Here is a 16,406-nt window from a genome sequence, read left to right as displayed (position 1 = left end):
ACGGATTGGTTTGCAGTTTTAAAGATTGAATCAACCTTTTAAACCAAACCGGACCATTAGATTAAAATATACAGTTATAAACATAAGTTTATATTTCTATTCAATTAATTATGTCATCGTATTAATTATATCATTGTATTGTTTTATATCTTACAATCATACATATCAAATACTTAATAGTTGTGACATATGAAGAATATAATTTCACTATATCTTAGTATGTTAAATATAAGCACATGATTATATTTATATATTTATAAAAGCTAAACCGGCCAAACCAAACCGGTTTAATTGGTTTTGGTTTAAGACACTAGTATGGACGGTTTGGCTAAAAAAACATTAAACCGTTATTATTGGTTTGGTTTAAATTCTTAGTTAAAATCATACAATCCGGACCATGCACATCCCTACCCCTTATTCCCTTAATATGTTTGATGTTATATAAAAGACCAATAACTATTATTTTTTTCTTTTAGGAAATAAGATTTAGATCCATGACCATATCATTAACTATTATATACTTATCTAAATTAATTACAATTTAAATATTAATTTAGTTACAGTATATTACCCCTTAATTTCTAATATAACTACACAATCTCTTTTATATGAATTAGTTGTAATATATTAAAAGCAAATATATTCAGAAGTCTGTTTATTTTGATACCATATGATCAAACTTATAACTTTTTTTTAATCATTTTAAGCATCTTATTATGTCCCTATATAATGCATCATCATTATGTTAGCACCAACGTTTTGACATATACAAACAGAGCCATTTTAATATTAATTAAACATTGTCTAAAAATTTCAAAACAAAAACAACATGAAAAAACGTGTGAACCAAATCAAAATCGAATTGCCTCGTAGTACCAAAAGGTAAAACAATGAGTCGGAGGAAAAATGAGAAAAATTGTTTGCACTTTTACATAACGAGACGGGGTGCCCGCGCGATGCAGCGGCGATGGTGGTAACGACAAAGGTGTGGTTACGACAATTGTGACGATGATGTGCGGCGGTAAGGGTTAATATGGTTATTTAAGGATTGGAGAATCTATGTTGTAGTTTATTTTATTAAGGGTATTATAGGTATATAGGTAAAGATGTTTAAATTAGTGAATAAATAAAAAAGGTAATATGGTCATTTCAGGTTCTTAATTACTTAAAAGGAAAAGGCAATTTGCTTTATATAGTAGTATAGATGATTGCTTTTATTATTTATAGGAAGTAAAATGTCATCTAGTAATTTAGTAATATTTAATAAAGTTAAAAAAGGAAAATGATTTAAACAACTCATCCAAAGGCTACAATCCAAAGTTATTTCTCATCCAATTAAAAGTCCCGACTCGACTTACCATTTATATATATTTGTATTTATAGTTGACTATAATTTAACCATTTTCAACACTTGAAAAAAATTTGCCAATTTTCTTCAAAAATCAAAATACACCAATTCAAGAAATGGCAATTGGAACATTCTTATAATGATAAAATAAGATAAACTTACAAGTTTCAGGACTCGAGAAGTTCAAACGAAGGCTCGGGAGTGAGGTCAAAGACAGCGAGCGGCGAATGCTCTGGCGGATGCTTAGCAAAATCTGCGGATGATACACAGCATCCGCATATTCTGCACATAAACCTTTTTTACAAGATAATTTTTCATGACCTTTCCTTTGAAAAAGTTAGACATGTCTTATACTGATTTGAAGCCAATAAAGTCTACTTTCAAACAAAAATACTAGCTTACATCAAGGCTTGACCCATTTCAAAACATTAACCATCAAAATGGACTAAAAGACACATTTTGACACTAAAATACTTTAGACCTTTTTCTTACTCAAAACTTTAAACCAAATATCAAATTGGCTAAAAACATACATTATAACATAAGAACCACTTCCATGTCATTAATCATCTCAAATTACAATCACATGACTAAACGGGTCAATTGTCCACATTTACCAAAAGTGACACAATGGACGACTTGAGTCTACAACATTACACAATTTAAATATTTTCAAGACATCAAAAGTCATCTACTTGACATAACCATAATCATATCAAAATAACCTAAACTATATCAAAAGCCAAAAGTTCAAAGGCTACTATGGATTCTAGTCATAAACCATTTACCACAAAGGGCAACATTCCACATTTCAATTCATCAAAAATCTTCAAAGCACTAAACATTGTTTCCATTTTCGGGACAACCTATAAAAAGGATAAACAACTAAAAAGTAAGCAAAGCTTAGTAAATAATCTTGTATACGCTTATACAAACAAATGAGTGCAAAAGCACACAAAGGACTATCACATGTAGCCAATGACATCATCATACCATCACTTGCATACTCACCTTTGCGCCAACAACACATATATGGATCCATATACGCTAATAGTATACTCAAGAGGTTCTTAGGCCTTATCTCAATTCAACAATAGGTTCTTAGGCCTCATCTCAATTCAACTATTGGATTCTTAGTTCCCGACCTCAAATTAGGCCCTAGCGCCGAATCGATTACCACACACAGAATCCACCATCATATGGTAATCGACCCAACATACATAAAATCGAATGCAAGAGTACTCACATCCTTCGCGACAATCAACAATCAAAATAGCCACAACAACTAGCAAAGCTTTCAACCTAGCAAATCAACACAATATACATATAAAACTTTATTCACAAATCATGGCTAACTCACTTAGCCATACTATGGATTCACTAACATTCTTACCCATATCCAAAAGTCATTCTCTTGAGTTGGCTCATTTTCAAATCTCAATTAACAAAATTCTATCTTTCAAAATCGTCATCTCAACTATTTATCATTTTACTAAAAATCTTATTTTACCACCACAATGTGGCCATTTCATCTCATATTTCAAAGTTACCACATTCTCATTTTGGTCATAACTAATTTTAATACTAAAAATCACCATTTTCATACCATTCTTACTTCAACCTAACATGGCCACAACAAAATTACCAATTCCCTATTCAAATTTATAAACACTTGAGTAACATGTCAAAAACATTTCTTACCAAAAATCCACATTCCAAATTATTATCAAAATAATCCCTCATAAAGAAAGTGGAAAACAACAACAATATTTAATGGTTCTCAATTGACCAAGACATTAGGGTTCTAAGTAAAATACCCATTTCCATCAAAACCCAAATTTCATTCAAGAACCCTAAAACCAAATAACAAATTAATTTGAAATGAGTAAAATACCTTCAATTTATGAGAGATTCAACTAGATAGAAAACATGCAACAACAAACTTGGTTCTTCCATTCCTCCAATTTTCGACATACCATACCCCATCCAAGAATTTCTTGCTAGAACAATTGATGGAATGTTAATATTATCATGCCTTAGGCATATTTTCTTTGATTATTAATGGGTTTAAGAAAGAACACTAGAATAGAAATTGGAATGGATGAAGATGGCGAAGAAAATAGTAAGTAGGTGAAATGGAGGATGAATCATGCAAAAAATATGGCTGACACTTTTTCTAAGTGCCACACCCTTTTTCAATTTTTTTGTGGGTATTTACTCACTATCCGCTAAAATTTTAACTAATTCAACCCGTATCTAAAAATAAAATATTAGGAAATTATTTTAATGTTAAAACTATAGTATAAGTTAATGTATTTTACCTTTAAAAAAAATCTTGAGGTGTTACATCCAATGGTATATTTTTTCAAAAGTTATTTAAAGGGTCTCTTTTATAATTATTGGAAGATTATCATGAATCACTATATAAAATTGGTTTTTAACAAACATTATCACCATCTAACCTTTAACGTGTATCATATATAGTTTAAGATAACTTAATATACATCACTCCTATCTATACCCCCTTATAATATAAATTAAAAATCGACTTTAAAAAATCTAAGCAATTTTTTTAATATCCACACATTGCTCTTAATTTACACATTACATATAATTCTGTATCTCTAAAAATAATAAGACAAACACACTACCAAGATATAACATACAATCAATTCTTTCTCTTCTTCTAATTTACACACACACATATCAATTCCTCCCCCACTGTTTTTTATTTTCATCATCGTTTAACAGCTGCAACGTGCGGACACCAACTCTCATGATTTATACGCAGATTTGTAATACTTAAAATTTTAAGATAATAAATACTTAGAGATTTAAGATGATAAATACTTGAACGTTTATAGTATTTTTATACATCAAAAAATAATAGGTTTTGCTAAATGAAGCCTTAAGGACTTTCATTAAGGTGTATTAATTAGTTATATATTTATCATAAATTTAGAGGTGGGTTTTTTAAATAAAGATATACAACTTTTTATGCACATTTAAGTAAAACCCTAAAAGCTTATTTAACGTACATTTTTCAAAAATAATTCTTAAATTTGCACGTAACAAACATTCCTATAAATTATGATATAAGGTTCCAAACCTTCGCACCCGGATGAAAAGGCCCTTTCTTTTCTATGTTATTAATTAGTGGGAAGTGATTTTTACACAACATCTTTTGATTCACACACGGAAATTTTATAGAATAGGACAATAATACCTTTAGATTAAGTTTACAGTGTCTAGTTGAAAGAAATACTCGTATATATATATATATATAAATTCAAAATCCTACTTCCTTACAAAGTACCATCTTGTTTAGTAGACTTACATCAGGTAGGATCATTGGACAATGTAATCCTCGCGTGATGATAGAAATTACAAAATGCAAAGAATTAAACAAATTTACTCCAAAAAAAATGATATACCTGCCAAATAATGTTTCAAAATTGTTAACAGTTAGTTTCCTTTTAGTGTGTGTCAAAATTGTTTACAATTAATTTCCTTTTTGTGTGAACCAAAGTTAATTTAAAGGTACGTGTAGCTGATGAGAGTCGAAACTCGCTAAAATTTGCTATTCCATTGCTGGCCAGTATTCGATAATCTTCTCATTCCTAATTCTTTGGTATTTGCGATACGATCTAAACAAGTCGGTCGTAATATTTGATTTGATTTATTAGATCTAACTTTTCTAATTATTCTAATGAGGAAACAATATTCACAAAGATCAGAAAAATATGTGACGGAAGAGAGGAAACGGGTTGAGGGTTTTGAGTCAAATATTAAATGAGAAAAAGAGAAACAAAAATGATGAAAGGACAAGTTTGTCATTTTACATCAAATTTCCTTGAACACATAAAAATCTACCGTGAAAAAATTATCACCCTTACTAAAAAAATAGTTTATATTTAAGACTGCAAACAAAACTTTATTCTAAATTGTAATTGTAAATGTATATATATTGTTCCGTTTGAGAGTGGAACTTCTTTACATGAGCATCCCCAACCCAACCCAACCCAACCCAACCCACTCTCTCTTTTCTCTCACACTTTCTCACCAAAATTCACTCACCAACTCTCTCTGTTTTTCTCATCACATACAATTTTCCTGATCAAAGATTTCCAAAATTAAATCAAGATTTCAATTCTTGTTCAAACCCCACAAATTTTCCCACAATAAAAATCCCACCTTTACAACCCCATGGGCAATGTCGGAAGTAACAGTTCCACCGGCCGGAGAAGACATTCCGGTCGCCGTGGCACTAATCAAAACCACCCACCACCGCCACCTCCACAATCAGAAATCAACGCAAATCGTTACGTTTTTGCCGCAGCTACACCATACCCATCATCACAATATCCAAACCCTAATATCCCCAATAATTACAATTACCCAGCCGGAGCTTACTACCCACCTCCGCCTACCGGACCTTTACCGGCGCCGTTCGATCACCACCACCGTGTGCCGATGGACCCATCAGCCGCTCAGGCTTGGGTCGGTGGGAGATACCCATGTGGGCCAGTGATGCCACCGCCAACACCTTATGTTGATCATCAGAAAGCAGTGACAATTAGAAATGATGTTAATCTAAAAAAGGAAAGTTTAAAGATTGAACCTGATGAATTAAACCCTGGAAAGTTTCTTGTTGTTTTCACCTTTGATGCCACTGTTGCTGGCAGGTATAATCTTTTTTTTTTCATATATAGTAATATAGATACAGTCGTATACATGGATATATAGATATAGGAGTTTGAGTTTTGTCATGTTGCCAGATATTTCTTGTTTGTTTTTGGTGTATGAATTGACTGATCATATGGGTATGAATTTTTTTAAAATTTCATTTCTTGGAAAATTGATAGTATATATATTTATTTTGAGAAGTTACTTTTATTTCATACAAATTTTGTTACTCAATAAGGTAGGTATCACACATGACCAAAGTCCACTAGCTCTTTCGCTGTCACTAATTACCTGATTTTACTACGTGTAACACAAATTTTGCTTTTATTGTTGTTAGAAGTTTATTTTAAGTGGATGGATATATATTGTTAATCATTTATTGAGTAGCGAAATTTGTAGGCGTATAAAATGTAGGTGCGACCGTGCAAATGAGATTTCTTTTTGTTTGTTTTTATGTTTTAAGGATATCTTTTTATGATTTGTATAAGAGTTTGTACCCTGACTGAATGATTGGAGTAATTCTGCAATGACTTTGGTGAACTTTTTGATGGAAATGTGGTGCCTAAAAAGTGGATATTCCATTATTCTTTGTTTTGTGGATGGTTTGAAGGAGCGATTTGGAGATTTAGGATAAGATGCAATTGAGCTAGTGATAAGTTTCTTATGTGCTTTGTTGACATGGAGAGATAAAAGGGGACCATGAGAAGAGGGTGATGTGTTATTTGTACAAGAATGAAAAGCCATATATCAAACTTTTGTTTTCAGTTAACTTTATACAAGCAAGGTGACAGTGTCTTGACCTAAAATTAACTTTTGAATATGATTTCCTTTGTTGGTAATGCGGGTGGTGGTTCGTTTGACCTTAAGCTCTTTCTGGTATACAATTTAGCAGTAACATGAATACATGATGAAACCTTTTCTTGTTCAAAAAGAGTTAAAAGGTTGTTATCATCAAAGTAAATATTGTTTATGGTATGTTATCTAGGTGCCATCTGATCTAGTGTTGCTTCAAAAGCCAATTTGGACTCTTATCTTGTGTTGAAGCAAGCATAAGATTATAGTGTTCACTGAAAAGAGTTGGCGAAATAGAAATCTGTTGCAATATGTGAGTCAGTTGGGAAATTTTTTGATCTTTATGTATTAGGAGCAATCAAATTAGTAGTTTTGCTTAAATGCACTAAATCTGTTATCTTCCGTCTTGATGAAACATCTCTAGAGGTTGCGTAGCTTACTAGACGCTTTGTACGATATCTACAGATTGCCTTTAATCATTGTGTTTGATAAATTAATTTTGTTAAGACCTTGGTAGAAAGTATCTTTGTAAGGGTCTAAATGTTTTATGTCATTCTTCTGGCAGCATGACTCTTTATTTCTTTGCAAAAGAGGGGGAAGATTGCAACATGACTCCAACAAAAGAAGACGTTCTTCCACCGATTACAGTGAGTTTCCAAGAAGGTTTGGGCCAGAAGTTCAGACAAGAATCGGGTACTGGTATTGACTTTTCAACGTTTGATGAACCAGAATTATTGAAAGTGAGCGAAGCAGGTGTACATCCTCTAGCAATTAAAGCAGAAGCAATTCCACCTGTATCGGAAGATGGGAACACTATTCCTGGAGCTACTAATTCCCAAATAACACAGGCAATTTTTGAGAAAGAAAAAGGCGAATTTCAGGTAAGGGTGGTGAAACAGATCCTGTGGGTGAACAAAATGAGATATGAATTACAAGAGATTTACGGAATTGGTAATTCAGTTGATGGTACAGAACTTGATGCGAATGATCCTGGTAAAGAGTGTGTCATTTGTTTATCAGAACCTCGAGACACTACAGTCCTACCTTGCCGTCACATGGTACTAATCTGCTCTATCATACATATGTTTTATATTAATTTGAAACTGCTAGGATATGATCAAACTTTGATATGCTTTATTATGCAACTTTTTTGTGAGAGGCGTTAAAGATGTTTTTGGTTTCAGTGTATGTGCAGTGGATGTGCAAAAGTATTGAGGTTTCAAACCAATAGGTGTCCGATATGCAGGCAGCCGGTGGAGAGGCTTTTGGAGATCAAGGTGAGCAACGGAGCTGAAGAGGATCGAGAATCGTCATAATTGTAATATGTTGTAATGTTGTTTGCCTTATTAAAAAAACAGTAATGTGTACGTTTGAGTAATTCAAGTATGATGCAGAGTTTTGATTTTGATTGATGTTTTATGTCTTGTACCCTGTATATCATATATTGAAAATTGTAAATAGTGAACCCCATAGGCCCCCGTATATATCCAGATTTCTGGCCAAATGTGAAATGGTAATCTCCTCTCAGGAAAAAAACCATAACTTTCTATTTTTTTATATTTTGGAAGTCTAAGTTTGTCATTTGATAAGTAATAAAATCAGTTCATTTAGAATTGTTGTATTAGACTATCAGAAAGGTCGTACAAATTTGGATCTCTTACTAAAATTTACTTCATAGACAAACTCCAAGCCTACAAACACTGTAGTCTGTACTCTGTAGACAAAAAAAATGGGCTACATAATCGAGCCCACATTCAATGCTCTAACCCATAGTCTGTAATACCTTAATTCGTTTTTGTTACTCCGTATATCATATTCAAGGTTTCAACAATTCACAATCACAAACAAAAAACAACACACCTTCAATTTAAAATATACTCATTCACACAATTTTATTAATTCATTTAAACAGCCGATGACAATCAAAGTTGTTATTACTGATAATCATAACATCGGTTATTACACGCATCAATGATTTTGCCTATTTAACATAATCAAGTTTATGGCTTATAATTCTAGGTGTAATTTTTTTATTTATGTAATAACTTTTTAACTATGACTCAAGGAAGTCGCATTTATCATTTTCGGTATTATCTTCTTTTGCCTCTTTACATTGTGTCGTGGACTTGTCGGTGTGTACAGGGCGTTAACAACACAATGGTTTGTGTTATATATAATATTTTTAAAGTTATAACAAAAAAAATAAAGTAAATACTAGAAAAGTAAACAAATATATAAACTTGCTTTTTTATATTAATATCAACTGGAGTAGTGAGACGTATTCACGAATAACGTATGTATGACGTAACTCAAATTGTAAAGAAAAACACGAAAACGATAGTCCATCCATCGTGTTGTTTGTAACATTTTTATAATATAATCATTGTTATTACTATTATTTCAAAATGAATGAATGAAGGAATAATGGGAATATTATTGACATCCACTTAACTTTACCGTCATATATATTATCAAAATAACTCGATCATTGCTTTATATTATGGAAAAGGAACTTAAACAATCATTTGTTGAGTGCAGAATAAAACACCATAATGAAGATTGGATTTTCAACGTATATTGTTGAATTCTTTTTGAAGAAAATGGTATCATTAAAATGGAAAATGAGGAAAGTGATTGAGTCATTAGATTAGATTTTTAATTAGATTTATATAATGAAAAGTGAATTTTCGTAAATCGTATGAGCTAAAATAAAATTATTAAATAGATAATATTTAACTTCAGTTGTAAAATCTTCTTGACGACGGGTTATACTTTCTACAAAAACTATAGCATGCAATCTAGGCATCTTATACAGTTATCAAGTTATCATCATTCGAGTGCCATTCTTGATATATATATATATATATTAAAAAGTTATGTTTTTTTTTTCACCCACTTAGAAAGTGGCTGAACTATATAGCGATCATATGTGATTATGATAATCTTACAATACTTATATAATTTTATATCTTTAATAGTAATTTTATATATTTATTTAGTTTAAAGGTAATTAACAACTGTAAAATGATACGAGAGTTAAGTACTTTTTTCGTTCCTATGGTTATTCAATTTTGCACTTTTCATTCTCGCCGTTGACTTTTGATCAAAATCATCCTTATGGTCTGCATTTTGTCATTTGATCCATTAACCCTCTCACGTGGGGCATTTATGTCTTTTTACCCATTTTCATGGTTTGTCCCCCTATGGTTAAATGCAAAATTCGTCCATATGTTTTGTCGTTTTTGCATTTTTCATTCTTGTCTTTAACAAACCTTCAAACAAAATTTTAATTAAAAATCAAAACAAACTCAGATCAAAAACCTATGTATAAATACATATGAGGATCTAATTTAATATGGATGATACGGCTAATTTAATTTAATTTATTTTTATTTTTATAAAAATGTTATAAAACTTACTACAATTTAACGAAAATAATCAAAGTATAATTACAATTCACTCAAAATAATAAGAAATAGGTATTTTATAACAAAATATAAGTTTTAAAGTTCAATTACAAAAAAAAAAATAACACTGAAGTATTATAAAAATAATTTGTAAATTATATAAAAAATTAAAAAATGAAAATACCGGAAATACCGGAACGGTAATACCAAAAAATACCGAAAATAGTTGTACCAGAATACCCTCGGATACCGGTATTATAGGTAATATTATCGGTGTTGAAAACATCATAAGTACGTGTTTGCATTTGAAGGTAATTGAATAGATCCTCAAATGTAGGTATATATAGGTTTTTGTTTTGTTTGGATTAAGTTGTTACCATAATTTTTGTTTGTTTTGTTTGAAAAGTTATCTTGGGCTTACAGAGAGGATGAAAAATGCAAAAAAAACAAAGCACAAGGATGATTTTTTACTTAACTCTATAAAAAGACGAAAATGCCCCTCACGTGACTTGCATGTAAGGGGGTGAACGGCAAAGTTATAACGGCAGGGACGAAATGCAAACCACGAGGATGATTTTAGCCAAAAGTTAACGGCGAGAATGAAAATTGCAAAATTGAAAAACCACAAGGACGAAAAAAGTACTTAACTCATGATATAATTTAATTTTATAATTTAATTTTACACTTATTAGTCGGGAAATTCAGATTAGAAATCTTTACTCTATCACTGTATCTAGATAATGTACCATTAAATACACAATTACTATTATAATACGGTAAAATACATTCACTTAATACCTACATAATATGGGCTTCCACATTAAATTCACATATCTCAACTTCACTGTCTTCATATGTGGGCATAAACTGGATCGGTAACATATATCACTGCATGAATTGATAGATTGGTTTCACATTTTGGATCTAAAGATATCTTAAATCTTTTTTTTTTTGAACGTCAAATTTGGATCTCTGACGGACCACTGGAGTATTATCGTGCCACTAGGGTACCACCCGATCATATCCCCACTAGGCAATATAATGTCAATACACAAATTCAAGAGGAAACTTATTAAATATGAGAAAAACCCATGACCTTATGGTTACAAAGCCTTATCCCACCACCAAAATGCCACTAGGCTATTAAGCCATGGACAAGATATCTTAAATCTTAATATCTAACTTCTTCATTATATGGGGCCTAACTTTTCTTTATCTTAATACTGTCTTTAAAAATTCATTCATCGGCCCTATTTGTTGCCCATCTTCATTTATTGTTAAGGCCTCTCCTTATACATACAACTTCTTCCACTGTTCATCAATTATTTTATTATTTCATTTTTATTAATAATAAACACATCACATTAATATTAATTAACACAAATAATTTTTTTTTATGAATAATAACTTTAAAATCATATTTTTAATCAAATTATATCAAATAACATAAAACTTTGGGAAAAGTACAATTTTCGTCCTTATGGTTTTTTAGAAAAACACGTTTCATCCCTGCCGTTAAAAACGAATTTTTTTTGTCCCTGTGATTATGTCCCCACCACGTGCTAGTCACGTGAGGGCCTTTTCGTCAGTTTGCACCAAAAATCAACCAAAAAAACATGTAAATGCCTACTTTTAAATAGATCCAACTCTTTATTTTGACCCAACCCTTTATTTTGACCCACCCATTTCATAAACCTAATTTCTCCCCCAAATCTAATTTCCTCAATTCGATCCAATCAATTGAGCTTCAATCGAATCGATGGTTGCTTATTGTTTGTGTGGGAAGCATTTGGTGGTGAAAACATCATGGACTCCATTGAATCCAGATCGCCGTTTTTATTGTTGTTCACAAAATGCAGTATTTCTCAACCCTAATTCTAATTTTCGTTTCTTTCTTTGAATTGGGAAATCAAAGTTGGTTTCTTTGTTATCAGGAATCAAAGAATTGTGGTTTTCTTGGATGGGTTGATCCCCTAATGTGTAAAAGTTCGACTGATATTATTCTTGGATTGTTAAGAGCTACTACGTGTATGTGTTTTTTTTTTATCATATTTTCTTTATTTAAAACACAGGGATGAAATTGAAAAAGAAAAGGGGAAAAAATGAGGATAAGATAGCAAAAAGACGAAAAGGGTCTTCATTTTTGGTGCAAACTGACGAAAAGGCCCCCACGTCACTAGCACGTGAGTGGGACATAACGGCAGGGACGAAGTCTTTTAACGGAATAAAAACCACAGGGACGGAAAAAAGCTCGTTTTTAACGGCAAGGATGAAACGTGTTCACATGGACGAAATTTGTACTTTTCCCTAAAACTTTTATAAAAGTGCAGGGGTTAATTCAAAACTTTCAAAGCTTTTCAGGGGTTTATTTGTAACATTTTATAATATATATATATATATATATATAATATGGGGGTAACAAGTATACTGCTAGAAACATCATATTTCCATGATTTTGTGAGGGGGGGGGGGTTGAGATTTTGTATTTATACATGTGATTTTCATGGGGGGAGTTCATGCTGCTAAAAGCATATTGGTTTTTTCCCATAAAATATATGTTGTCTTCTACATATGTGGCTATACATATAGAAACTATACGCATACATACAATCGGGACATACAGGGACATTCAAATAGGAGATTCTTCAAAAAAATAATAAAAATAAAAAAACTTAACAACGACACATCAGGACCCATATTAGTGTTGGACGCACGTCTGAAAATGGTATAAACCACTTGGACGCAAACGAGGACGTGCCGGTGCTAACGACGTCTGAGATTGGATCGGCGTCGGATGCGGGCTAGACGCCCTTATAAGGAGCGGCCTAATCATGTGATGGTGGGCATAGATGATCGCTAGAAGGATAAGGTCAGAAGTGAAGGGTTGAAGATGGCAAGTGGTAGGCGTAGGTTAATGATGGTGGACTTCGTGAAAGTTTTCACTCATGTAGTGAAGGTTATTTTGCCTTTTTTAATTTATTTTATGTGATGATATATAATAAGATATTAAAAAATATAAAAGTAAAATAAAAATGATTTCCAATGTAAATAAATGGCTTAGGGGTTAATAAAAGACAGTGATGAAAAAATAATGCTCGATCACAAGTAGATCGGCAATTTAACAAACCCCTTTGTATAAAGTACTGCATTATTTTACTTGTTACTAATTATATTTATTGATAAATAGTTAATAATAAGAATAAAATAATACTTGATAGCTATGTGTTGCTGGCTTTGGAAACCTGTAAGGTAGGTACCAACGAATAAACAGAAAAAGGTCGATAAATAAACAAAAACAAATAGAATGGTGCAATAACTACAAGTCTGAATGGGTCACAAAAGGGCACTTTCCACACGATTTGAAAAGATTTTGTTGTATTTTTTTTCTTTCAATTTTTTTTTTTTTTTGGGGGGGGGGGGGGGGGGGGGGGGGGGGGGGGGGGCGGGAAGGATTTACCGAGGAATTTTCCATTTATCTTACAAATAATAATCTTATGTTTCTGATTACCGTAGTATTATTCTTCTTCTATGATTGTAGATAACTCGCCTAATATAAAAAAAAAAGAGTTTTCACGTCGACAAATATAAATATTGCAAGTATACTTGTACTTTCGATAAAATATTACTAACAAAAAAATAGATAAACAATAGTGATTAAATAATTTAGTGATTTAATAATCGACAAAATGTCAATTTATAGTTTTGATTTGATAACGACAACTATTAAATTTTTATTTTTACCTTTCTGTTGGCTGGAAAGGTCATTTAATTATTTATATTTTTTCGTATAATAAAGACATCATTTTGATAGCGTAGAAAAACAATCACCTTGGGTAGTATGATTAACTAGTATATAATCTGTCATTAGTTTAGGTGGAACTTACACTAATTTCACCCATGTCAAATTGCACTTGTTAAAAGTAATTCATTTGTCCAATCTCCAAGTAATTGGAGTCCACAACTTGAAGGTAAAAGCTAGTTTAATACATGATTAACAATGATTAGATACAATTTGCAAGTGGCAACTGCTAGTCTGCTAGTAATAGTTTCATTTTTTCTTTACAACTAATTCTGAAAAGTGCATATATGATACCCGTTCGTGTATGTGCGTATCTTCAAATCAAAATTTCTTATATATGAAGACCATGAAAATTGAAATAATGCACATCCCGTTCAAAAGCACAATTATAATATTCCAAACAAAATTTGTCTTTATAATCGAAAAGCATAAAAATGTGCTACTCCTTTTTCCCACCAATAAGCATATTATACTTAATTATTAAAGCATAAAGTCAACACTCACACTCATTTTGGATGGAGCATTAGCTTGGTCAACGGGTATCGTTAAGGTTAATTTTATTTATAATATTTGTTTTTTGGTTAATTTTATTTATAATATTTGTTACAAAAAACTAATCTAAATGATACCCATTGACCAGTATGAATTCGTGACCGTAATGATACCCAATCCGATAATAATTAGATTTGGAGAAGTATTATGTTGACAGTCTTACCTTATACAAAGTCATCAAGCTAATTAGTTGAGTTACAAATAAAGATAAGTATTACTTGTATTAGAGAAAAGTTTGATTTGACATAGAAGTTGAAGTTTATCTATACTCTATTATAAAACAAACTATCATCCCTTTCTTTTCAACTCTTTACTTTTAAAATGCCCAAATACCCTTAATTTTAAACATATTCTTATCATCCATCTCTTTTCAACCCTCTACCTTTAAATTACCTAAAATATCCTTAATTTTAAACACATTCATAACTCACACACTAAATCTACCCAATATATTCTTAAAATATTTTTCAACCATATTTATCCAAATTATCTATCTCATTTATTCATTAATTTAAATATTTCCACCTAATATCTCTATAATAATCTTAATAAAATTATTTACAAAAGATACATCTCTTAACCATATAATAACAGGACTATCATTTACATCAATTAGTTTTAGATTAATAACTACACCGTTACCACCACCGCCACTCGTTGCCGCCACCACCGTCACATTGCGCGGTTACCCATTTCGTCCAATATAATACAAATCACAATAAAAAAAACTTTCATACTCGTATTCCCTTTTATAAAACTAATATGAATCAAGTTAATTAAAGTCAACTAGCACCCTAGGCATATCAATGATATCATACGTTAGTGGTCTATTTCTGGAAACAAAACTATATTAAAACAACCAAAACGAACCTTGGGTCCATCGTGTATTAGATTGATATTGTGTTTAATGAAGTTTTAGCATTATAGTGCGTTTTGAGACTATAACATTATATTTCCCTTAAAAGCTCGATAGTTAAGAATGTTTATGCTAAAGTTTTATCAAGATGCAATCTCATCCTTTGAAAGTCCTCACTCGGTTGTCAAACACCAAGTGACCAAACGCTACTTTTGTGAACAAAACGCACAAAATTGTAGTCGTGGTATGTAAAGTCTGTAAATTGCAAGTTATACATACTTAAGGGAGTGATTTTATATCTTACTAAAATGGAAAAAAAGGATAGTATTGGTAGTGGTGTTCAGTATATGGACTCAAGTCAATGAAACTAAAACTTAATTCAAACTGAAATTGAATTTCGAAGTTAGTTTAGCTTCTTTTTTTTTTCTTTTGATAATTTGGTTTGGTTTGATACTAATTTGAATTTGCAATATGGTTATATATACCTATTTAACTTAAAAATAATTTGTAGCATTTCATAAAAATATTTACAAAATGCAACCTTAACGAAAGCTTTTAAAGCTATACGTGTTTAGAAAGTCCTTTCATAAATATCAAAGTTTATAATACAATGTATATTATCATCTCCCTTGTACTCCCTTGTACTCCCTGGTACCCCGCTCAATTATTGGGTTTTAGTAAATAATTCACATAAATACTTTTAACTGTTTTGAAAGGAATGATATTACCAAAAACTCTAGATGAGGATGATTTGGATTAGTTTAAATTAAATTCAAACATATGTCTATTTTTTTTTTAAAACAAAATGGATAAATGACTAACGCCATTTAATTTTTCGGTTTTGTTTATCTCTTATGTTTAATTTGCTTTTCGTATCAAAGAATTGAAAAATTCGTAAAAACCGTAAATCGATTCGGGACAAAGCCAAAATGGTACGAGGTGGGATAGTTGTAAGTTGTAGGTGGC

The 16,406-nt window shown here is 31.3% G+C and overlaps 1 protein-coding gene across 1 annotated transcript; it reads left to right on the top strand.

The window, feature by feature from the left end:
* Positions 1 to 5,365: 5,365 nt before the first annotated feature.
* On the top strand, positions 5,366 to 8,238 carry LOC122605963 (probable E3 ubiquitin-protein ligase LOG2). Its single transcript, XM_043778927.1, has 3 exons — positions 5,366 to 6,033; positions 7,392 to 7,884; positions 8,011 to 8,238. The coding sequence occupies exons 1-3, from the start codon at positions 5,555 to 5,557 to the stop codon at positions 8,140 to 8,142; spliced, it is 1,104 nt and encodes a 367-aa protein (XP_043634862.1). The 5' UTR covers positions 5,366 to 5,554; the 3' UTR covers positions 8,143 to 8,238.
* Positions 8,239 to 16,406: the final 8,168 nt, after the last annotated feature.

Source organism: Erigeron canadensis, chromosome 6 (genome assembly GCF_010389155.1).
Source record: "Erigeron canadensis isolate Cc75 chromosome 6, C_canadensis_v1, whole genome shotgun sequence".
In the NCBI taxonomy this organism is placed as follows: Eukaryota; Viridiplantae; Streptophyta; class Magnoliopsida; order Asterales; family Asteraceae; genus Erigeron; species Erigeron canadensis.
Note: the sequence above shows the minus strand (reverse complement) of the source record. Positions and strands in the feature narration are given on the sequence as shown.

Excerpts from the sequence above, each read along its gene's own strand:
- LOC122605963 (XM_043778927.1), top strand. The coding sequence starts at position 5,555 with ATGGGCAATGTCGGAAGTAACAGTTCCACCGGCCGGAGAAGACATTCC. Across the intron at positions 6,034-7,391 it reads GATGCCACTGTTGCTGGCAG|CATGACTCTTTATTTCTTTG; the intron begins GTATAATCTTTT and ends TTCTTCTGGCAG. Across the intron at positions 7,885-8,010 it reads TCCTACCTTGCCGTCACATG|TGTATGTGCAGTGGATGTGC; the intron begins GTACTAATCTGC and ends TTTTGGTTTCAG.